This window comes from Micropterus dolomieu, linkage group LG18 (genome assembly GCF_021292245.1).
Source record: "Micropterus dolomieu isolate WLL.071019.BEF.003 ecotype Adirondacks linkage group LG18, ASM2129224v1, whole genome shotgun sequence".
Classification (NCBI taxonomy): domain Eukaryota; kingdom Metazoa; phylum Chordata; class Actinopteri; order Centrarchiformes; family Centrarchidae; genus Micropterus; species Micropterus dolomieu.
This window is the reverse complement of record NC_060167.1, coordinates 17,093,189-17,119,306: the sequence shown is the minus strand read 5'-3', so window position 1 is coordinate 17,119,306 and position 26,118 is coordinate 17,093,189. Positions and strand designations below refer to the sequence as shown.

General features: G+C 40.0%; 1 protein-coding gene across 1 annotated transcript in view; it reads right to left on the bottom strand.

Moving 5' to 3' along the window:
* Nucleotides 1–23,557, bottom strand: part of syn2b (synapsin IIb) — an 84,038-nt gene extending 60,481 nt beyond the window's left edge. The window contains exons 1-2 of the mRNA XM_046076315.1: nt 23,448–23,557; nt 19,164–19,982 (exon numbers count right to left, since the gene is read on the bottom strand). Of these exons, the coding sequence (XP_045932271.1) occupies nt 19,164–19,600 (437 nt within the window). The 5' untranslated portion in view covers nt 19,601–19,982; nt 23,448–23,557. The remainder of the gene's footprint in view (nt 1–19,163; nt 19,983–23,447) is intronic.
* Between the last annotated feature and the right edge of the window lie 2,561 nt (nt 23,558–26,118).

Sequence of the window (26,118 nt, the reverse complement as noted above, 5' to 3'; positions counted from 1 at the left end):
TTAGCCATGCTTCTTGCTTCTCCCTAGTTTCTAGTCTTTATGCTAGGCTAAGCTAGGCAGTTGCCATTTTCCATTCAGACATGAGAGTGGTATAGATGTTCTCATATAACTCTCAGCAAGAAAGCCAATGAGGGTATTTCGCAAAAAATAAAAAATAGCTGAGGGGAAAATCCTAAATACAAATATAATACAATACAGTGTTACAGTGTCACTTTAAAAAAGAAATATTTTTTTTCCTGCTGACACAAAACACAGTTACACCATGCTGGTACTCTTGGCATTTGGAAACATCAGAAACAAGGTCCTCATGATCAATTTTGCAGGGACACTGAGGGATCACACAGCTGAATAAACTAGACAGTGACACACACTGCCTGTTGTATATCAGCATTTGAGCTATCATCCAAAGCCAAAGACTCACAGGGGTTGCGTAGCTCTCTTAATGTGGTTTTCTTCTTTCATTGTTCTGCATAATGGCTTGTCACAAAATTGTAATACCAAGGACCTCTGCTTTGTTGTGGTTCAGTGCAACTTATTAATTGCATCTTGTGACGCACTCGCCATTATTGTTGTGTGTGTGTGTGAGATAATGAGAAAGAATTTTAAAAAAAGAGTATCACACTGAATGTATAGAATCTCAATGACACATCTGTGTCCCTCCCGCTGCAAATCTGAATATAGAATTGCTACATACAGAGCTTCATTATGTGTGATTATATTTAACACATAGTTAAAGAGATTGTGACTTTTGGACCGACACATGGGATCATATAGAGTCCACATGCATTGCACTAAACCTTAAGATCATTACATCACACTGGTCAGAAAACAAGATGCATACTAGAGAGGTGATTATTCACAATGCATGCCCATGCATGCAATGGTTTCATACTATTCCACAGATCAACAGATGGCGGTAACATGCCAAGATATGCTGCAAAGCACCAACAAAAGCAGGGAAGAAAAAGACTGCAAGCTAGTGAACATGGATCCTGGATTTAAAATACATAAAACAGATGCTTTGCAAATGTTTTACTAAATACTAAATACACAACACAAAAAGGCAATAGCCATAAAAATACAAGGACCTCAGTGCACAACAAGAGTATAGTTATGTTGACCACAAGTCCACCAGTCTTTGTGTATGAGCACTAACTGTTTGCTACACTAATCTAATATTCTCTGAAGCTCCTTGCTCCACTTCAGACTTTGCCATTTACAATCAGTGTACAAAAGGTATCAAACACACAGGATAATACAATTTGAACCTTTTGTAGCCCAACAAGCCACAGACAGTATCAGTCCCACAGAGAGACTCATTCTCATTACTCAACCAACCCGCTGTCTCTCCAGTGACACTGCATTAAATGAATCTGAGCTTTGATTTATCTGCATATTAAAGCTCACCTGTGCACAATTAAGGAGTCAAGGTAACAGCTTTACACAGCAACAGCATTTTGCATGCACTTACAGTACAGTGGAAATATTTCCTCTGTGATGTTTTTGCTCCATTTGTATGTCTGTATCTGAATCCAAAGGTGTCTCAGCCTTGCTGCTGTGATACTCTTCCTTTCACTCACTGCCTCTCCTCCCCCGCCTTATCTTACTTCTTCACTTGACATCTCTCCACACCTCAATCTCCATTTCCACTGTCCTCTAACCTTTCACTCTCTCTCTCTCTCTCTTATGTCAGCCATGACATAGCTGAGTGCAGCAGCCCTGGGGCAATCGTGCGCTGTGGTGCTTAGTTGGACGATGGAGACTTGTGTTGCAAATCTTTCCAGTTACCATCCAGTGCTAATCTCTCTCTCTCTCTCTCTCTCTGTCTCTCTCTCTCTCTCTCTCTCTCTCAATCACTCGCTCTCACACACACATCATTCATTTATCCTTTATGTCTGTCTGAGCCTTTTTATCCTCTTTGTTGCTTTCTCAGCACATTCCCCTGTCTCCCTTCATTTATGTCTATCTTTCTGTCTCAGTCCACCATTTCCTTCTCTAACATTTTTTCCCCAAATCTGTAATTCTCCACCTCAATCCTCCTTTGACAAATAAAAACATGTCCTCTATTCACTTTCAATCATCCTCTACTCCTGTTTTACTAACACCTAGTGACATCAGAGACAGGAGGTGAAGCCCTCTTCTCTTCACATTTTGTGTTTTTTTCTCTGAAATCCTGGCCTGTGCACACTGGTTATCACCTCCTCTGCCTGTCATCTCCTATGTCTTCTCTCCTCTCCTAGAGGCTGAAATGTAATTCTACTTCTTGGATTCTTATTGGCCACACGACATGGTAGCATTGGTGCTAAATATTATGTGTTCACTTCTGTTCAGAAGCCAAGGGCTTTTTCACGTTCTAACATCTTTTCCCTAAGAGGTTGTTTATCTTTTATGATAAATCTCACAGTAACAAAGCGGAGAATTAAATCTGTCTCATGCCAAAGCTTTCCTTCAAGAGGACACATAATTTGCTTAAAACACAGCTTTGTAAAAAATCACGCCTTGGTCTGTTATTATTTTAATTACACCAGTTTAGGAGAAATAATACTCCAGACACCTCAGATGGTGTCATCTATTCACAGACCAAATACTGTCTTTGTCCACAAGAAAATCAGAGCAGAAATCAACGGGAATATTTCATTCTAATATTTATATAATATTCCTTTAGTTTTTGACATTCATGCTTTTCATGTATTAAGTTCCTGAAGCTGCTGATAATGGCACTTATTTCAGCTAATGAAACATTAAACTGTCTAAACTATTTTGATACACATTTACCTTTATCAAAAGCAGTCAGTAGCCTCCGCACAGAATAAGAAATGCTCACGTGTCTCCTAATGTCTCTGCTTTAACTTCAAATTAGCTAATTTACTGTATTTTGATTATAATGTTAATGAATTTAATTAACATGCATGATATTTATATAAATTATTAAATATATAATCTTAATTAATAAAATATTTGACAGTTGTTGCAGAGGAGATTCCACTAGCATCTGCTTAAATGAACACTAATAAAACCAAATCATGTAAGTGTCCCAGGAGGTCGAGCAACATACATTTTCCCTGACCTCTGCTTGTAGCTCTTTTAATTGCCTTGTTAATTCCAAGCAATTGACCTCTGATAACCTGAAATGTTTTGCAGAAATTCTGTAGCTAAATGTGAAAGTTGCATGTGAAACCAGTTTGAATAATGTTAATGTCAAATTTGGCATGCTCTCAAAGGCTGTTGAATGTGATGCAAAGTTACAATAATGACAAAACTCTCATTGATCCTGAGGTCTGTCCTTCCAAACCAGAGGCTGAAATAGCAGTGAATAGAAAAGTGAAATAATCCTGAGAGTGAAAAAAACAAAAGCTACCAATTATTTTCATTATCGATTAATTTGTTGATTATTTTCTCCATTAATTGTCTAATCATGAAATTGCAAAGAAAAATGTGCCATGGTGACTTATTAAAATTGCTTGTTTTATCCAGTCAACAGTCCAATATTTAGTTTAACATCTAGACCAAGACAAAGAAAGTGCATATTTACATTTGAGTGCATTTTATTTTGCACTTTTGCTTGAAACATGACTTAAATGATTAAACAACTAGAATCAAAATAGTTGTCAATTAAGGATTAGTCAATTAATTGACTAATCGTGGCTCTCCAACAGTTAAAGCTCATAATACAAGACGAAGAACATTTTTTAGAACCATACCTGGCATTGACTTGAATGCAAAATATATCCAAAAGTAAGTAGTATGGAGTGTGGGGAGATTTTTCTTTGTGGAGCTGAATGTGTCTCAGCAAGATTTTTTTTCTCGAGTGACCACTGGATGGTGATCCATCTGTCCATGATGTTCAAAAAACAGTCCAAAAAAAGCAATAAACTGCCCTGAAATTACTTACAGCTCCAAATGTGCCTTTCCTAAAGGTGACCCAGAACAAGCTTTCAAGAAACATAATACACTGCCCTGCAGCTGACAAGCAATCATTTATCTTTGAGATGATTTTCCCCTCTGGGCTGCCTCTTTTCTCTTTTTATTTTTTATTATAGCTCTTTGTCACAGGGAAATGCACGGTGTAACAATGAGTGACACTTTAAAGCGACTTGTTTAAGAAGGATATGGATGGGTTTGACAAACCGAGCAGGTTGAGTAGAGAGACATGATATATACGGCGCAGTATCCAGGTCTTGTCTCGGGGCAAAAGTCAATGAAGTGAAACATAGATCTTTAAAAAGGCAGGACCTTGATCTGACCCCAGGGAACACTTCACACCAGTCTTGTCTGTGATAAACTGCTTGCACTCTACAGGGTTAAACCAGAGGGTTTATTAAAGACAGCAGCATCACTCCAGAAAACCCCTCCTCCACAGCAGCTGCGCTACTTGTGAGGATGAAGCTGCAAGCAGATGATGGGGCCAATAAAGCCACATCACTACTGTCCTAAGAGTTGGTGTTCTGCCGGTCGGAAGTCGATTTTTGGAGGATTCCTGTGGGGGACAGAGTTAGCCACTGTTTCCCCAAAGCGTCTTCTCTACCCTTTAACCTTGCTGCATCACACAGTACTATATATATACTAATATACTGCAGCAAAACCTCAATGTGGGTGTTTGAGACGTGCTCAGGAAGGGGGATATTTTCTGGTCACGACTCATCGTCAGCACATACAGGCACACGTGTTTAGCTAAATGTTGACATTTTCCTGCCATAATTCTTCAAACATTTTCGAAACGTGCTTGCTTAGACAAGTCATGTGCTTCCCCCGAGGTGTGTGAAATGCGAACGGTGCGAATGAATGGTGGATATATATTTATATATGTATGCAGAAGGCAGCATTCAGCATGACAGCACACACACAGTCAGTCTCTGCAAATCCACCCACACAAGCCCACACCTACAGCGCATGCACATATGGAAACACACACACACTCACTCACACACAGGCACACACACAGGCACACACACACAAACACACACACACACACACACAAACACACACACACACACACACACACACACACTTATCTACAGAGAACAGAAAGCACTCTTTGACAGACTCCTCTTCTCTGCTAATCTCTTTAGTGTAGCGGTAATTATTCCTTTAGACTAGAAAGTTTTGGTGTGATGACATCTGCTCCCAACGTTCACATACAGTACTTCAATTACTTAATCATTAATTTAAAAGGCCTCTGTTTGCAGACACAAATAACTGAGTTGTAGGGAGACGCTGAAGCAATGACAATGACAATTATAAAAATGACTGAAAAGCAGGGTTAAGTTGTGACCTCTGGCAAATATTTATTAAGTATATTGAACTTTTATACCTATTATACTATATTTAGTTCACACACATGGCTGCTGGAGTTGCACTATTGGACCGGGTCGCACCATCTGTGTGTAAGTCCTCTCTTAAGTTAGGGTGTACAGTCGACACCAGAGGCTTGGTAACTACTAGTTAGTTAGAAACTAAATCAGCTACTGAAATTGGTTGCACCACGATTATTTGGGGAGAGAACCTTACTAGTTTGGACATAAAGTCATAACTAAGGCAAGTGGCCAATAAATGATCAAATTTAGAGTTCCGTCATCATGGTTAGCATTAGCTTGCTGGCTGGCATGAGCCGTTTGGCATCGCAGCACATCATAGTAAACTTGATCAATAATTCTGTGACATTTTATGATTGACACCTAACCTGGGGCATTTGTTACTGGAGTTACGTTGTAACTCACCTCTGTGGTGCAACCACTTTCATTTTAATAATGCATGAATCACAGTTGTTGCAACAGGCTGCTGCACAAATATTTGCACAATTAACTTATAGTCTTATTTCTTATATTATATTTTATTCATAACATTCATTCAAATGGTTTATTTTTTCCATTTTGTTTGGTATTTGTACCTCTCAGTCTGTTCCCTGTGCTGCTGTGAATTATGAATCCCAAAGATATTATTAGTCTTGATTGGAAATAATTGAGAACACAAAGTTGGAGTGCCTTTTGATTCATCTGAAAGCAGGTTTGAGTTAACAGTTACATAGTTGATACAACATCATGTATCAATGTATAACAGTATGAGCGTACGAGTGTTTATTTGAGTGTGAGTATGTGCATATGAGCATGTGTACTGTTTGTTTATACAGAGAGTTGATCTCCCGCTTGGCCTTTGCAGTTTGCGGCGTCTCCATATTGACAATTTGACACTTACACCTACTACAGTGCTGCACGTCATGAGCAGGCTATGCACCGTGTGTGCTGTGTTGTATTTTCGTGAGGGAGGGAGAGACAAACAGCGGTATAAAGAGGGCTATTCTGTGCCCGTGTGTAATGTTTAGGGCCAAGTTCAGTTTAGATTTAAAGAGGACATTTAGGGAAAGTGAGGATATTTTTACCAGTTCTCTTCGTTTGAAGGTTCAGTCACATCAGTATTTATGATGGCCAAATGTTGGAATTAAATCCATTAATTTCATTGTGATTGCAAATCAGTGGATTTACTTGTGTGAAAGTTAAGTAAATTATCGATGCTTTCACATAGTGTTTAACTTTGGTGAATTTGCTCTCTTGACCAATTACAACTTGACAGAGTTGACCTTTGAGACAGAGAAATCTGGAGAATCTAAAATGAAAAAAGCTATGTATTAGCTGTGTCACACTATCTGATTTCCCTGCTCTGCAGGAGTATAAACTGCTCCACAAAAGAGATGCAGCATGGGGTTTGTAGTCAGTCATGAGCCAGGAGGCAATGGTACGAATATGTTCCCTTAAACAACTGTTATACTAACCTATTATCTGGTTATCACGTTTGCGATCAAGAGGGTAAGTAAAGTACTCACTCCATCATCAGGCTTCACAAAGACGCACACAATAATTAGGCACTAAGGTTTTAGGGTTAAGATTAGATTTAGGTTACAGTTATTCTGCCGATGGCAGTGGGTCTCAGTAGAACATGTGACCACTACTGGCACAGTTCCATAACAGTTTAACTTACATTTTTAAATCTGCCATTTTTACAGATCTGTGACCAAACAAATATTGACTGGACAGACATCTTTTATTTACTAAATAATATATATATATATATATATATATAACAACAAGGGATATGTGTGTCCTCAACAAGGGTATATAAAAATATACACAAGTTGCAGCATTATCAGTTTTGTTATCTGTGTTTTGTGATTGCTGATTTCTGATTTGTTGTTTTCTGTGATCACTTTACTAGCTGCTAGCTGTCTGAAGCTAATGTGCTGCTATTACAACATACTCTTGCTGACTATGTATGTTATATAGATTAATTACTTCCGGCGAATGAGAAGTAATTTCCAGCAAAAGGAAATGCTAATGAATGTGTGTTTCCACTCACTATGTGAGAATTAAGAGTTGGAAGCTTTGGGAACAGTTGGTGGTGCTAATTCTCCAGTCAGGTTTTAGTCTATTATACCAGTACAGAAGAAGAGGGCACAACAAGATCAAATGTAATTAATAAGAGCCCAGACCTTAAATGGTAGAAAGCATGACGGAAATATGACATTTTTGTTTGTTTTATGTATTTTTTGGAGGAAGGTTACAGTCTCCTCATTGCTGTGTTTTGCCTGTCACAAATTTTAGCCTTTTCAGTGGAGCAGAGACTTCAGTGAACGTCGCACACTTCATCTACGCCATGATTAATTTGCTAAGTCTGTTTCCATTGCATTTTTTTAATACAATACCTTTGATGTAGATCTTGTTTGTGGTATCTCATCTTTTTCTGATTTGTTGTCACTTTCAGGGAATTAGTTTTTACAATACCTTTTTCATAGTTTTCCAATTGCTTCCACTAAAAACTTGAAAGGCCAGCTGCCGAATTCGACCTTTATTGGAAGTGTTTGTAGCTCGCTGCTTAGCTGTGTACCTACACGCAAAGAGAGGGCAGAAGAGTAAAAGTTGTGGTAAGGCATGTAGCGGCAGTGGTTAAGATTATGATTTGGTGATATATTATGTCAAATGACCTTACAAGTGTAGGAGTGCAAATATGTGTGTGTCTCTGTGTTTGTGCCAACTGTGTTATACTTCCTGCCAAAATGCACCACTGCACCTTATATCATATGGCCAACTGAGCCATTTAAAGCCTCAGAGAATTATAATTTGATGCTATGCTGCAGCTGGCTAAAACCCTAAAAGCCTGGCTAGCGAATTAGGCCTCACTGAATTTAAAGTCACAGCTAGATCCAACTAGTCCCACTTTCCACTTGCTTTCTTCAATGCAGCTGTGCTACAGATCGATTACTGTAAAAATCACATTTTCTTTCTATGTCTGCTCACTTCAGAGAAACAGCTTCTCTACAACGTGACATCAGTTTGGCTACTACAGCAACTGAGAGAGGAACAGGTTTCAGCAGACACTAAATTTGGCAGACGCTGCAGAACTAATGGTGGATGGGTGCAGGATGGGAGACAGCTTCTGTATTGTATACCAGTATATGTGAAGGGTCTGCAGTTTCCCTGTTGCTGTGTGGTACTGTATGTCCTTTCTGTTGATGCCATCTAGCCTGCGACAGAAAGTGCTGACAAAACACTATGGAAACAAGGTCAGACCTATTTCATTATCTAAACCAACATCTTTCACAAAACACTTTATCTGATTAATATTACAGTGTACCATCAGCCCCTTGTAGATCCTCACCATTCAAACACTGTCAAAGCTTGTGATTTTATGCTTATGATATCAATGCGGGTTAGGCAATACAAAGGTATAGTGTGAGTCAACCTGCAGAGAATGTATGACTCATCTACTGATCTTTGCAACAATACAATGAAGTACTCCAATTTGTTCCATATTGTTAGTTCAATCATTCAGTCATCTAGAAAACTGACATATATCCATATCCAGTATATCTCTACGCTAATTTAAAATTAAATACACTGTGGCAGAATAGTTTATCTATAACACCAACCCCTAATATCAACAATTCAAAGTTCAAGACAGATTTTAGAGCATAAAACACGCTTTCTCTTGTGTCTAACTGATATTGTGCTTGTCTTGATCTTGTTGTCCCCAGAGTTTGTTCTAAACTTGGCAAAACGGCATTTTTGTAATATGCACACAGGACCTGGAATAATTTACAAGTTCATTTGAAATCAGCGGTTGACGATAACTGAGTGAAAACACTGCCTTCAAATCAAGCTTTCAAAAAACGTAAATGTTGTGTATGATTACATTCTCTCTTTCCACACAGGTCCTATTTTATTGTGGTATATGTGAACACTGTAAACGAATTCTGTGTGTTTTATATGACTATATGTTGATTATAAGGTAAACTATATAATGTGTATTGGAATACTTCTTGGTCACATAAAGACATAAATACTAGGCACAGGAAATTACTTGTTCTGTATCTGACTTTTTGCTGTAAAAACAAGGTCGGCAACTAATGTGGGCAACACCAAGAGTCAGTAGTAGAGCCGAGCAGCCAGTGGCTCAGGCTGGATTTATGACTATCTGATCCTTTAATGGATAGCCTCTCATTATATGGATTGAACTGAGACAGTGAGAGAGAGCAAAGAAGGGGAGAGAGCAACAGACACTGAGAGATAGTTACCAGAGGGAAAAGCCTGTAGCCCTATTTGATACAGCTTCTTGTTATACACCATAAGTAGCTAATGGTTATGGAAGGAATACAGGGATGGACAATCTGTCTTTCTGCTGAGCTCATTTTCTCTCCGTCTTCTCTCTTTCACGTCTCTCCCTTTCCAACCAGCTTTCTCTGTCATTACTGTTCTCCTATCTGGTTTCTCTCTATTTTCCCCTTCTACTCCTTACTTCCACTATCTGTTGGATACCTCTGATTCCCTGCTGACTCGAAAACTAACAGTGCTTCACATCGACCCTAGCTTACTGGAAGACAAACAAAGGCGGGCTACTCTTCTCACAGCTCGCAGATAAAAGGGATATGCCGAGCAGGCATGACTCTCCATCTAAATTCGGCCAAAGGGAATCCACAGAACCTCAGAATTAATTGTTTAATCACACAGTAGACGTATATGCCATTAGGAAGACGCTTCTTTCCAATGGTTTGTACAGTGCCCTCGCCCCGTCAGCTTATTGCATTGCACTGCCCCTGAGCTGATCAGATTATGTGTGCTTTCAATACAATTAGAGTGTAACTTAATGGCATAAGCTGCTAGCCACATTGAAAACTGGGCCTCTTGCAAGAACCACTCAAATGAACAAATTTGTTCTTAAGTGTCAAGTCAAGTGATAAATAACACTCATTTGACCTGAAATCATAATGCCTCGATTTGAATGAATTTGGAGTTTAAATATGAGGAATTAACTTAAAAACAAATCTATAGCTGAGACAAAGTTAATGAAAAATGATGATTCTGATCGCATTATCATCATCATGCTAATTTATTTTAATAATAATAACAATACTTTTTATTTTATTTTATAAATTTATTGGCATATTTATTTTTCATATATTGTTCAACTACCACAGTTGTTGCTAGAGAAAGTTCTTTCATCCTCTCATCTAATTGTCCTCTCTCATCTTACATCATGGACCACTTTGGTTTAACAAGACGTTTTTTAGCTTTCAACTTCAAGTCAAACCATTACCTGTTTATGTCTTTCATGACACGTCAGTGACAGCTGTTCCATTAATATTTTCAAATTATTTCGTCTGTTAACACCACTGCTGACTCTTTTTGGCTGCTAATTTCCAACAGCAACAAATTCTTGTTTTTACTCTCTGGTCAAATTTTTGTCAATGAAACTTCCTCACACAAGAAGCAAATAGGTATTATGGGGAAAATGTAACCATGTTAAAGAAATCGTTGAATGCGTTTCCCTGCTTATCCAGTAATGCACCGACTTCTGTGAGCCTCAGGGAAGGTGTGTTTCACTATGAGCACTTTTAACAGGCAGCAACTGTGCGCTAATGCTGACAACAATACAGCACACGTTGTGTACTAGCCTCTGAAATGCAAAACAATTTAATTAGTATGTTTCCATGGCAACTACTGTAGGACATGAGAGATAGACCACGTGTGTCACATTTTGTGTGTGCGGAAAAAAAAATACTATTGAGGAGTTACTGTACCTCGGCTGCTGTACCAAAATGCAGTCCCTTATGACTTATGCTTGATTTGGACAGATTAACAGGCCAAATAATAAAGAGGTCAAACAGTGAGTCCCCTCACTTGGACCAGAACTGTCCATGATATCTGTTCATATGGACACTTATAATATCATGCCAAGTGTGTGACGTCAATCATGCCTCCTCTACTGTAATTTTGCCCAGGAAATTAGTCAGATGTGTGATTAATCAGTATAGCCATGTCTACAAGCCAAGACTTTTACAGCAAATCTTATAAATCCAATTAAGTACAAATAAATAATGTAAGCACTACCACCCATCGTCAACCGCTTTTTCTGCGTACAGGGTCATGGGGGGCTGGAGCCAATCCCAGCTGACATCGGGCGAAAGGCGGGGTACACCCTGGACAGGTCGCCAATCCATCGCAGGGCCACACATAGACAAACAAACACTCACACTCACACTCACACCTAAGGACAATTTTAGGGTCACCAATCAACCTAGGCCGCATGTCTTTGGACGGTGAGAAGAAGTTGGAGCACCCAGAAAGAACCCACGCAGACACGGGGAGAACATGCAAACTATGTGAGCACTTATTATCACAGCAAGTGCCAGCACTGTTCTCTCATAATCTCAGAAATGCGCACAGGCGCACGCACACACACACACACACACACACACACACGCACGCACGCACACACACACACACACACACACACACACACTCCTTATTCAGGGACTACCCGATTGTTATGAGACGACATAGTTCACACTAACTTAAAAAGTAGCCTACACGGGGTATAAAATGCGTGATTGAATACAACAGAAGTGCTTAAGGGCGATTTGAACCACGAGTTATTGATCTTGCTAATTGCTCTTATAACTGTACTTGTCCGCTGCATTTCAGGCTCATAAAATGTCCACAACAGTTTAAGTGAGATTTAGAGAGACAACAAGACTGAGAGGGTGAGCTGTGAGATGAGGAAGCTTAAATTTTTGTGTGTGAATGTACAACTTACTGTTGCCATAGCAACAGTGGACTATTTCGCCAGAGGTTGTGATTGCTGACTGGTCTTGTTGATGGCTTCTTAGGTGTCCCTATGCCTCATGCATCAGGTTTATCTGGAATACTGCAGAGGACTCAAGTTAGCACCCAGCACAATCAGCGTTACTAACGACACAGTGAATATGATTCAGAAGTTTCTCTGTATTATTCTACAAATAGCTTTTCCCAGTTACCCCTTTCTGTGTGATTTTGCAAGCCGCAGAGAGTAAAAATCCTTCTGTTGGTCAATCAGTCCTTTGGAGCTTCTACTAAACTCTACTTTACTTGGATCTCCTAAAATTCAACTATAGATTCAATTCAAATATATAATAATATGACAGAGTAAAAATAGTCACACCTTTTGCGGAGTATAGTAGACGCATCTACACAGACCTGCCGTGGTTGATTGTTAGTAGTCCCTCCTCATCCAACTGAAGAGGCTATTTAATAGAAGCAGACTGAAGAGGTCTGTATGCTACAATCAGACTAGGTCTAAAGGCAAGATTAAATTTTAAAAAACCTAAAATGTCCGGCTTATATTCAAGGGCATTGATATTTCACCTGTTGCCCATATAATTGGAAATTAAATATTATTAATTTAAATATTACACAATTAATATATTCAATTTCCACCCTGTGAGGGTAAAATGATATTCTCACAGAATGTTTTGCCTGATCACTGTCCTAAATAGTTTGAAAGTATATTAGTATATAGTCCATTTTAAGCATTAATTAGTGACTGAGCTTACTTTCTGAGGTTTAATTTTTTTTGGTACTTGAATGGACCTGTAATGTAGTGACACAAGATTGATTGGCTTGAATAGTCCACGTTTCTATTTTCAAATGAATTTTCTATCTTAAAAGGGGTACTGTTCTAAAACAGGCTATCTATTTCTCAGTGAGTAATATTATATAAGCCTCCATTTAGATATATATTAGGCATATAGAGCAAACAAAAGAACAAAACATGCATAAATATAAATGGGGTTTTTCACTGGCCGATGCCAATATTTATAGAGCATTGCGGCTGATGGCTGAAGAAGGCAAAATTCTTGTGCCAAGTTCTTATTTACTTTTTCCAGAGGAGCAACACAAAGCATACTGACTGGAAACAAACTGTAACAAACTGGCATGGGATGTGAACAGCCCAGGACAGGAGGGCTCTGCAGCAGGTGATTAAAACTGCTCAGGATATTATTGGTACCCATCTATCGAGCATCAGCGTTATCAGTGAGGTGCATGGACTGAGCCCAAAGCATGAAAAACAGGGCCGATCCCAGCCACAGCCTGTTCATCCTGCGGCCGTCTGGCAAGAGGTTCCGAAGTATTCACTTTCGTACCACCAAACTGAACAACAGCTTCTTCCCCCAGGCTGTGAGACTCCTTAATTCACCCTCAGCATACACCCGGTACAGTATAAGTCTATCCCTCTAGTTGCTATAACCTTAAAAAATTGACTGCTGGTAGAAAATGGGAAAAGAACACTCTGTGTACCCATCACCCGGCCTGTCCTCTAAGAGGTTTTGTAGCTAACGACATCATTCTTTTTTTGCTTTCATCAGACAAGAGTCATAATGGCCGCTCGAGGTCCTTGTCAAGTAAAGGTTTACCATAGATCATACTAGCCATTTGAACAAATGATAACTGTTTTTGTTTTTCTCCAAAACAGGCGTAAACACATACTTTCAAGAACTTCAACCAAGTTGTGAATGTGTAAATCTATCGCATCCTATTTTGGAAGTTACAAGGTTACACATTTTACCTTGGAGTTGTTTCTGTATCATCCCTTGGGCTGAAAATGCCATTGGTGTATGACAACAGCTGAGAGGTACAAGACATCAGGAGGACCTTATAAAGTCAACATGACATTGCCACCGGCTGTAATAAGGTCAGCTCTCAGCCTGCGTGTGTGTGGAAATGTGGCCTGCAGCTGAGAACCGTGATGCCACCGATAATTCCTAATCACTGCCATGAAGTCAAACCTACAGCAGGCAGAAATCACAAGCACCCTTCAAGATGATCTCACCTGTTTATAAGAGTGTGTACTGCACTGCATGTGGGTATGTTTATTTAGAAATGTTTAGCAAACCTTTAAAAATTAACAAATTTATTCCCAAAACACTGTTTTATACTAAACTCAGTCAGCAGAAAAGAGGAGCAGTATGTCACCGGAAAATGCTGAATTCTGCCAGAAAACTTTCTTTTTCGATCGTTGTATAATTAGATGACAGAAAATAGAAACGAGAAGAAGAGAAGGCAGGTGCTTGTAAATGTATGTGTGTGTGTGTGTGTGTGTGTGTGTGTGTGTGTGTGTGATATGTTGATGGAGATATACAAGGCTCCACCTCCCCACCTGCTCTCACTGTGTACTCCTGTCTCCACTGGCAGTAGAGAAAATTACAACGACATTTTTAACGCATGGATGCAAGCAAAAACTCTTGTTTACATTAAATTCAGGTCATTGTCATTACACCCAAATAATTTGAGTGAGTCATTAAAAACAGTGTATTTTCTGCTGTTCAACTACAGGAAACCAAATAACCCCAATCTCTATTTTTTTTAAATGATCATGCTTCCCAGTCTGCAATAATAACTAAATAAAATAATGTTTATACCCCCACAATTCCTGTGAAGCAGTTTCAAATGTTGCTACAAGCATTCAAATACCAACCAGTTAAAGCTTAGTGAAAGGGCAAATGGGTGACATTCCCCATCTACCCGTGCTCGATGGAGAACTGCACATCAACCTGCAGTCAAACCAACAAAATCCTCCACTATGAGTCATATTGAAAAGTCAACTGTCCAAAATAATCTCCTCTGATGGATATTTATGCAACATAGGTGGTAAACACACTCACTGGTACTGATGCAGAAACTGCACACAGTAGATCCTCAGTAGATAACCAGAGAGATAAAGGAAGGGAGAGCAAAAAGAGGGAGCGAGAGAGATGTAGACAGATAGAGTGAGCAAACGAAAGAGAGCAGATGTGGCCTTTGGGCTGAAACTGCTGAATCACCACGTCTCTTCTCATCACTTCATCACATCATGAACCCGGAGTACTTTCTCTGGAGCTACACACGGAGAGACTGTCATGATAAAAGGCAAAGAGAGAGGCAACAAAGAGGAAAGAGATGGAGTAAAACACACAGAGAGAGGGTGAGACAAACAGGAAAGAGCATCACATCCAGACATGCAGAAAAAAAGCTATAAAGGGAGATTCCCTGATCATCTCCCTCTGTCTCCTCAATCCTCCTCTGTACGCCAACATTACCTTGAAAGGCCCTGGAGGACACTGTCTCTTCCTGCAGCCACCTCAATGGGCTCGGGTCTGTTACATAAGGACCACATGAGGCTACTCAAACAAACACATTGAATTGCCTGAAAAAAAACCAATCACTCTTTCAACTCACAGCTTTATTGCTGGACTCCCATTGTGGCGTCTTTTTTGTGGCACAGTCAAAGAAAGCCATCATAGCAGCACAGTCGATATATGAGAGCTCAGAGGAGGAGCTGACAGATGCAGGGAGAGCCATGATACCTGTGGTGCCAGCTTTATATAGAGTTATAGCATATCTTGCTTCCCTCAGCTAGCAATGCATGCGGAATGCACATTTGATGCTCATTTAGTCTATTTTGAGATGCAAAGTTTAGATGGATTTAGAAATGGTATGTTTAAATTAGAGAATAAAGAAGTTTAATTTGGGGATAGGTGACTACAGGCTATCATCCACTCTAAATGTATCAACAAAACCACTATGAGGAATATCCATTAGGGTGTTTTAGTTAATTGTAAGTGACAGGTGCAAATGACAGGCCCTTCCATCAATCTGTTCAAAATTGGCTTGTAATTCATTAGCGGGGCTGTAAAATGGCTCTGTTTGTATTAGATTCTTGACAAGATGACAAGTGGCCTGGTAAATAAATATATAAAGTATTATGGTAAATTTGGATTTATTCATAGAAACGTGTTATATAAAATGTGCTTCCCATAGTGAAAGTTTTTATTTAGTTGTGTTTTAAATAACCATACATTTCATGAGGGGCTGTTAGGAGTTTCTAAATCATGCACAGAAGTTATCGTAGTAGTTTGCCCAACAGCTTTGGCATAAACTCCCCACTGAAGACTGGACAGCACAATCACTGCCCATCTTCTGCCACTGGCTGGAAACCGTCTTACCCAGATTCAATGCACTAATTGGACAAAAGTGTCTGAATGTAGTGTAACGTAAAGTTGTAACTGTTCATTCCAGCTTGTGGCATCTCAAATTTCCGAAATCAAACATGTGCTCATTTCCCACATGAGCTTTGTGATTTAATTAAAAATGAAATGAGGGATAAATGTTTCATGATGATGTCGATCATCAAGTAGACGCCTGGCGTCAGGCTACTGCTATCCATCAAAAACCTATTTATTTTTGTGTGTGCACATACCAGCTATGTCAAACAGACAAGCACGCCCTCTAATTTCTGACTGATCAGAATATAGCCTTGATGTAATCGACGTACAGAATCATTACAGAGGAGGAATGTCCAGTTTTCTTTTTTGCAAGTTATATCACTTACTGAGAGCCTCTGGTCCCACTCTTTGCAGAGTGGAAAATCAATAACATTTAGCAGAATGCCTCTCTGGCCCTGGTGCTTTAAGGGAAGCTATGTCTGCAAGCGTCCCCCCACCAAAGACTTAACATTAATATTTATGCTGATCTCTTTAGATTAAATATTGTTTACAGACAAAATGGGAGGATTTCTGGAAATGATGCCAGTGAAGTTGCAAATTCCCTGTATTACATTTCTTAAATGTTAAATTATATTACTTACTTGGCATCAAACAAATGTTTTTTTCTGGCTATGTACAGTAGTTGCTCATGCATTCAGCAAGTGGAAAGAGGTAGCATACCCAAACCTCTCTTAATCTATTTCCATTCAGATATGACAGCTTACAATTCAAATGATTTGTACGCTGTAAGAATTTCAGAGTCTGAAATAGCATATTATATCCAGATATACTGTATAATGCAATTCTGATGTATGGTCGTCACTTATTTTGTATGAGCAGGATTGCATGAAGTAAAGATGAGCATTCAAGCACCTCTTATCTGGATGTAGGCTGCAGGGTCTCACATTCAGACTTCGCCACATCACGATGGTGGCAGCCATCCAATCATAAGCCACTGAAACACTCACAGCAAGTGATACAGGATTACCATAATGTAGAGCTGCCGTCACATTCAGTCAGTACAGTGCAGTGGAACCTCAGCACTCATGCATGTATCCACACATGCATAATACACTGTTCTAGAGAAAGCCCTGTTGGAAATAAAATCCACTGCACTAAAAAGTGAAGACCATTCAGTCCATTTTACCAACAGTGTCCGTAACTCAGACATTATTTAACCAAGGGTACATGGCACCACTTTATTTCAAAACAGATGCCAGTAATGCAGATAGTATTACTGTACATTATTAAAAAGACTGTAATTCAAGCCAAAATTGGTAATACTGACAAAGCATTTAGGTGTATTTTGCATTTTACATTTTTGCAGACTGTTAAATCTCAGTATCAGACACCTACATTGGCAAGATCCCAAAGAAGGGTGTATTCATATACTAAAGCAGGTTTAAATACATCTACACGTCAAAGATTTATTGTACTAGAATTCATTTCAATCTGTCTTTGCAACTACCAAGATGCATCAGAGTAGAGTCAGCTTCCAAAATCATTATTAAAAGCAATGATAATATAGCCAACATCCACCCAAACCCATGCAAAGATGACAAGGCAATCTCAGCTAAAGGTCCACTTACTCGCTTATTAATGTTATTATTACTATCCCAGAGCTGTTCACCAGATCAGTCTTCATCAGCAGAGGGAGTTTTTTCAGTTTTAATTAAATTCTAGATGTTCAAATTTTTAATGAGCCCCTTTAGGACTTCTCATCCTTGTTGCCTTAAAAGCTTGCCACTTAATTACTGACCTTGGAAACAGCAACAATCTCAACTCGAGGTCCAATTACTCACATGCTCTGCTATGCTTTTAAACATCATCGCATTGTTTGCAACAGTAATCACACTCACTTTTACGTGAGACACTAAACAATAATTGCCATCTGACGACACTTCAGAACGTCCATTAAATTGAAAAGGTCAAGCGTGTCTCATGTGGCCGCCACTTTATCGCATAGCCAACCAACACAAGGCTGACAAGATGAAACTACACCGAGATAATGATGGCAATGAATGACTGTAAAACCCATCATCGACATCCAGAAAACCTTTATGGCCTGAAATTGTGATTTGCAGGGACAAAAAGCAGCGAGTAATATAGCAACATTATTACAGAGCCAAAGGCTTAAATTTCACCTGTAGAAGACGATGTTTTATTCAGAGCTACATGCTCTTGTATGACAGTGTATGATGTACGAGTAGATAACGTAAGGATAATATCCTGTTTTCAAACGTGTGCTGTCAAGGGATGGAAACACTTACCCATAGCTCTCTAATACTGTCTCTCACACACACATCCACACACACACATGCACAAATACACACACTGCCATAAACATGCACACATGGCGTCATAAAGGCTCACATAAACACAGAAACAAGGGCAGGTGACAGAGTGCTGGGTGGTGGGATGTGTGAATCTGAAACCCAGAGAAAAGCTGTCCTGTCTGTTTGGATTAATAGAGCTGTTTCTATTTCGGGAGCAGCTTCAGTGAGAGGAGAGAATGTATTTGAATACACTGAAGCAGACATATGGATGTAAGAATTAATTTCACGATTCGTGTGAGATTAAAATCAATTACACGTGTCATACAGCCTAAGGCCAGCGCACCCACGCTTAAATTTGCTTTTTCGAATTAACAGTAAGTCATGTTCCATCTGGCTGACTATATAGCTACCAAACGTTTTTTTACATCAGATCTGTAGAGCATCCCAGAAACTTAACTGCCAAAAACTGCCGGTTAACGCAACCACCTACTACATCAACTTCCCACCAGTCAATTGGACAACACTCAACCCATCTTTAAAGTCACTTGCATCTTAACACTTACCACTCATGCTGGGCCTCATCGATGATCAACAGGATCTTGAACTTCTTGGAGAGGGAGGGAGAGGGAGCCGACTGCTCCACAAACCCAGCGGCGGATGCGGCCGTCTGTTTGACCACGTTGGTGATGGAGCTGAAGGAGCTGAAGAAGCCAGAGGAACCGCCGGACGAGGAGGAGGACTGGGCCTGTTGAGGCTGCTGACTCGCACGCCGCTCCTGAGCTGCGGGGGAGCTGGCTGGCGCCTGGGATGGTGCTGGAGCTTTGGTCGGGGATAGGGCAGGGGCGGGCGCCGTGGTCAGATCTGCACCCTGCTGGGAAGGGGAGGACGCCGTGGGGGGAGGAGGAGCAGGTGGGTCAGGCCTCTGGAGGTCTGTCATGTAGCCATTGGGCAGGTTGGACATGAAGCTGCTGTCAGAGAGGCGGCGCCGGAGGAAGTTCATGATTGCGGTTGAAAAGGTCGGTCTCTCAGTCGGTCAGTTAGTTGCTCTCTAAGATTGTCTCTTGATTTCTTGGCTGAATGAAGTGAAAGCTAGAAACAGGCAGCAATGGTTACAGGTGATCAAAGGTTAGATGAATGACAGAGAGCAAATCAGTCAAAATGGTCCAGGGATGGGTGAAGGAGAGCTGCTTCAGTGTTGGAGGAATGGAAACCAGGAAGGAAGGACAGGATGGATGAAGCGATGGATTCAGCTCTGGTCCAGTCTTCAAGAGACAGCTCTCCAAAGCGCAGCTAAGCCAGCAAAACAGCGCGTGTGTTCTGTGGTGTTCCTCCTCCTGAGCCTCACGCCTCCTCACAAATGCGTGACGTGTGAGAGTGTGTATCTGTGAGAGAGAGAGAGAGAGAGAGAGAGGTGAGATGCTGGTGCTCTCCCCCCTCTACCTTGCGAACCGAATACGCTCAAGAGATGCTCCTCTCCCTGCTTATCTCACCCTTTCACTCGCTCACGCTCCCTCTGCCCTTTTTCCTCTCGCTCACTCACTCTCTCACTCTGCTCACGCTCACTGGCTGTCTCCCCCTCCCCCCTCCCACTCTGCCTCCTCCTCTCTCTTGTCATCATCCTCCTACATCACAGGCTACGTGTGTGTGTCGTGCTGCAGCCTTGTAGCGCTGCGTGCCGTGTGCAACCACTGGAAGGGGTTTCCTGCGTGCGTCCATAAGGTGGAGTTCACAGATGGAAAACACCACCCACCCCACTTCCTTCTCCATCCATCCATCCATCCATCCACCCCTTTATCCTCCTTCTCAACCTTCATCGTCTTCCCTTCATCCCTTTTCCCTCCATTGTGGGTTCATGTATGTCACAGTGCTGATACATTTTCTGGTGGATTAATTTTCATAGAACTGAAAAAATAATCCCCTCTGGGAATGTGCTTTTGCCAATATTTTCCCTGTAATAATGGAAGGCACGGTTGATCTGTAATCTAAACCACTATGTTGAAGCAGCCCAGGTGAGGACAGTTTGAAAACAGAGAATGGAGGAGAGGAGAAGGACAGAGAGAGAGTCATTCACTCTCTCATGGTTTCTATCGACTGACTAATCGGGCAAATGATTCCCTCCAGTGGAACTTGTTGCTCTTCCGTAACGTCTCCTGAATTGCAGCCTGTGAAAGCAACATATGGAGGTTAATGGTGGCACTGACCAATGGCAACGAAGCTTAAGGAGACCTTAAAGTGATCAGTATTTTAGATGCATCATCTTTAATCTCTATAATGGGATTTGTAATTATTGTAATTGTATAAGATTTAACTAATGATTTCACTTAAGACCATTGTAGCATGCAAAGTACCTACTATCTCAGGATATCCAAATAATGGATTCAAATCCATAGTTACAATCGCAGTTTGTTTGTGTGTCTCTTTCACTTCTTATTCCCAAACAAATATCTCCCCTCTACGCCTGACTTTATTATGTGTTCACTATTTCAGGGCACGAGAATAGCACTACTCCTAAATGCCGTGAGCAGGCTGCATCTGCACTGTTTGCTGGCCTGAGCTCTACTAAAAAAATTTTTTTTTTAAAAGATGATAGGACAAAGAGGGAGAAAAAAGATTATTCAAGCGGGAAGAAAATCCTATACACGTCTGAACCACAATGACGAGAACAGCATGGCATTAGAAGACTGCAGTAGAAAAAAATGGAGACCTACCTCCATCTTATCTTCAATATGCAATTATTCCTTAAAGGATGTAAAGAAGAATTATTCTTCAACCCATTTATGAGATTTGACTGCTTATTCAGAATGAAGGGTTGAGATTTCTGGAAACCAACAGCTTTCATTTTCAGTACAGATTTAGTTTGCACTGATTGATGGAAATGTATTCCTTGACCTTTATCCCTTTCAAAGGCTGCATTCAGCTTTACTCTCAACCGCTGGCCATATCTTGTTTGAACCTCAGCTATTTATTTTCAAGTGACTCATAATTTGGATTAGCTGGTTGTTGTTGTTTCGAGCAATTGTTGCAATTTGCAGACGAGGAGTGAGTACCGTATAGATCATTGCGCAATATTGCACCATATTCCACCAACTCACTTTTTATTCACTGCTTATGTTATTTATAATTAAATATATTATAACAATTCAGCATCAAACTGCTACAGAGGTTTGGACTGTGCAGACCAATGCATCCAAATGTATATGTGTCTGTGGCCGTGTGACACAAAATGTGTTGATGACAGAAAAAGGTGAGTACACGCGGTAAAGTTGAATATCGTGTTGTGAAATCATCTATAAATTGACCTGTGTTCAGTCCTCAAAAGCCATTTTTTGCATAACATGCAGGAAGCACATTTGTAGCAAGTCACGATGAGTCAAGCCGGGGAGGGTGGGGGTGGGGGGTATGTGTTTAGTCAACCAGAAGAGAGCTGGAGTGACTCACAGAGCTGCAGTGTGAACTGTAGCGACATCCTAAGCTCGTCCTGGCCTACATGGTTCATGACACACATACAACACATTTCGAACTGCCATAATATAATATAATATTCCTCCCCTCTTTTGCTTTAGTATTTGTTTCTAACTACGCTTAAAGAGGAGAGTACGATATGAACTGTCTTCTGCTGCTGCTTTAGAGGAAACACAGTAAACGTACGCAAACAGCAGATCCTCCACCAACACACATACATGCAGACACACACAGAGGAGATGTACACAAAACACAGATGCTGACACACAAACACATCCAGCCCTCTCTCTCTTTTGGCCAGTATGCGTGCATGCATACACACATTCACAAGAAGTCGACATTTAGCAACTGAATGAGAGTGTGGGCAATTGAATTAATTATTTTGCATCCATGAAATAAATGAATCATTATGTTAAACACCATTTCATTCAGTAATAAAAATATTTTAATGTGATCCTTCTTCATCAGCAGATATGACAGGAATGTTAGAACATAAAACACTATTTTAGGATGGGATATTAACACGTTTCATGATTTTTACTGGTGAAGTGTGTGTGTGTGTGTGTGTGTTTGTGGTGTGCACGTGCCTGGTTATATGTTGCTATGGGGGGGATTTGCTGCAGACATCCGAGTGTGAGTGGGTGACTATGCAAGAGTCAAACCTCCTGTGGCTTCACTGACTCAATTTAGAACACTTGGCCTCTGTGCACATCAGGCATTGATGGTAGGTGCCCATGACGTGATATAATACATGGTACAACCTTAATAGGGGATTAGTCTAATTGTAAATTCCAATATTTGAATGAATTATTCAATATCAACTCAAGTTTTATTCAATTGATACATTACTGTTTAATGACTAGATTAATGGTAGAGCTAATACTGAAGCATAAAAGTGAATAAATGGAAGTTTCCCTTCCTGGGAGTTATCTCAGATGCCCTGTCAGGTTAATTAAAAACACACAGGGCTCAACCCAGGAAACAACAGGGTTATTCTGGGGAAATGCTATTATAAAGTTAATGTCTATTCCTGTCTTAATACAAGGTCTTGGTAGACCCTCACAGAGGTCACCTAACTGTGCTTTTTGCATTCAAAATGAGTCTTGATGCTAGAACTCAGCTGAAACACAACAAGAATAAAAAAGAAACAAGAAATAACACAGACTGAAATGTCTATCATAGCCCTTAAAGCTACATTTGCGGAACAGTTTAGACTCAGCTATTGTAAAAGATAGCTCTCTGAATGAACTTCAACAGTGCTGTGTGGATGGATGGAGCTACAAGATTAAAACACCCACACACAACTCTGCTATCTGTAGCAAATCCCCCAAAACACCATTTAACCAGGCGTGTGCGGTACCACACACACGCACAGCACAACTTACCGCAGAGTGTGTTGCAGAGTGTGTTGCAGAGCTGAGGAGACAGATGCTGATATTTTCACAATAGGCTTACAGTTGTGGTGTATATTTTTAGGCAAAACACAAAATGCAAGATTTAAAACTGCCATGGCAACAATTAGAACAGAAGCTGGCTTGGGAAGCACAACAATAAAGGCACTACAGTAATGATAAATCAGAATACTGATGAGCAGTTCATAACAAGATTTACACACAACAAAGATTTAGTAAAAGTCCCCTAACTAACTTGTAATGGAATATTATATGAATGAAGAATATCTCCATTTGAAATTTTGTTTGTTACAATAAAGCTCAGCGTAGCAGGGATTGGGGAGTGACGATAATAAGTTTCCCCCAGGAGAAAAGAGCTACATATTGCTATTTGTTTTGCGATTTCCTAATGTGCTCCTATCTTATATATCTAATTATAATAATATTATTAGCAATATAAAGATAAATAACTATATTACTGTGTAGGCAAAATAAAGATGTAACTGACATTCTTAAACTTGTATTCAATATGCATATTTATTTACATACAGTCGCTTTCAGCTATGGATATTGGGTGTTTTTATATGAGAAAACAAGCACCTACTAGCTGGAGTAGGTGGAAAATTCATTCATTCAATTCTAATGTACCTAGAACAATCCAGCCTGAAATCAGATATTGACTGTAAGGCAATTTCTGTCACCGAAGGTACTAACCAGCATCTCATATGGCGTAGATATAGCCTTAAATGTGCATTTTAATTCAGCTTTCACCTGCTTCTGACTCCCTTTTATCAGCATTATGGGCTTACTCCCTGCTCTGTGACACTGTAACCCTTCAGTGGAGTAAGATAAAAGTGGCTGATTCTGTTTGTCTCCTCTTGTGGGAGCCTGGAGCAGCTGTGCATCTACACAAGTGTTTGTGTGTGTATGCGCGCACGTACGCGTGTGTATGTGTGCGTGCATGCGTGTGTGTGTGTGTTTGTGTGGTTAATGGTGCTTTTTTTTATGTTCCTTCACTAGGCATGGGCAGCAATGGCAATCTCCATGGCAACAGGCGTGCAAAACCTAAAAAGATTCTCCTAGTTAGTGCATTTGTGTGTGTGTGTGTGTGTGCTTGTTTGTATCTGTGCACTCACACACAGAGGAAGTATGTGTGTATGCAAGCTGGTGTATTACTATCAGGTGAGCTTTAAATGGCACCATTCACTACAATCTGTATTCCTCCTCTTGTAGTTTTATTATAATATAAAAATGCTGGAATTCTTGAAACTAAAAGACTGACAGATATTTATGTTTTAAAAACAGGAGTTAAGTTCAGGCTGAACTGCAGTCTGGGTCTTTGCCAAGCCCTACCGATCAAAGCTGTAGAATTTGTTTTCCTAAGGCGGCCACTCAAACACGAGGAGATGTACCGTGAGCTGTAAATCATGTGCCACTTTCAGACTAATACACGGGATAGAAACAAATCCTAAATCACTTCAAATTGGAAAATCAGTGTGCAAAAACACTGATTCCGTTTAATTAGTTGTTCTTGCTCAAACAAAAAGTTCCAAAGGCAGCTTTTACTTCAGTCACTTTCACACTGGCCCACACAAACACTGTGAGGAAAGACTGAGGTGTGATTGAACGACATTCGCAGTGGTTGGCAATATCAGCTTGTAACCAGTTTGCTGTTGCTTCGCAAGCTTTACAAACGTAGATGAGTGGTGATCTTTTTAGGACTAGAAAAGGTGTGAAATGAGTGAAAAAGAATATTCTTCTTTGCCTCTCTACCTGTGTTGAGCCTACTAGCTCTTGTGCCTGAATAAGTTTACTGTTGCAAAGCATTCGCAACACTGAGTGTTTAAAACTTCTGGAGATATTACAGTGCTTAATCTTTCACATACAGTTGACTATATTGAGTGGTTTCCTTAAAGTGACGAGAATCAATATTTTTACAGTAACAGTGAATCAAATGTCAACGTGAAAATAATGTTACAATGTGAAAGTGGGCACTCGTGGCAATGAACCTACAGAATTATCACCCGAATGTGCAGCTCCCTTTTATGGAGTTTGAAGGCCCTTTCATGGAAATACATAACAGAATAAATCACAAGGGGATGATGTTAAGATTCACGTGGTAATATAGCCACACTGTACAGCTGGAGGCTGGCAAAATGTATGGACTAATGTACATCATTAGAGTCTTGATCAAAAGTGTTAATTCAACACGTACAAGATTTAGTAAATGATGAACAAATGAAAATTTACCGTTTTATTCCTACTGGAGTTTCATTGTCCCTGATTTAAGGCATTTTTACAGAGGGAGTGAGCTTGTTAGTCACGACTTAGTGACCTTATCAATATTCATTTAGCTGAAAAGATGGCTCACTGCGATTACTGAGAAGATAATATTTGTCCCGCACTTGACAATACCATAATGAGCTGCAGACATATTGCTAACTGTCATGAGCCTACATTTAATATTTATTCATTCAAATAGATGTGAGCTTCGAGCCTATAAGACCAGCAGATAATGTGTGAGTGAAGACTGATGATGGCCTCAAAAGCTTTTGGCTTTAACTGCTGCAGTGGTATTTTCACATGAATCTCACGGTCAAGATTAACTTTACTTTTGTAAAGTGGTCTGTATAGATTTTAAGCAGGCGATTGGTTTTAAGCAAGA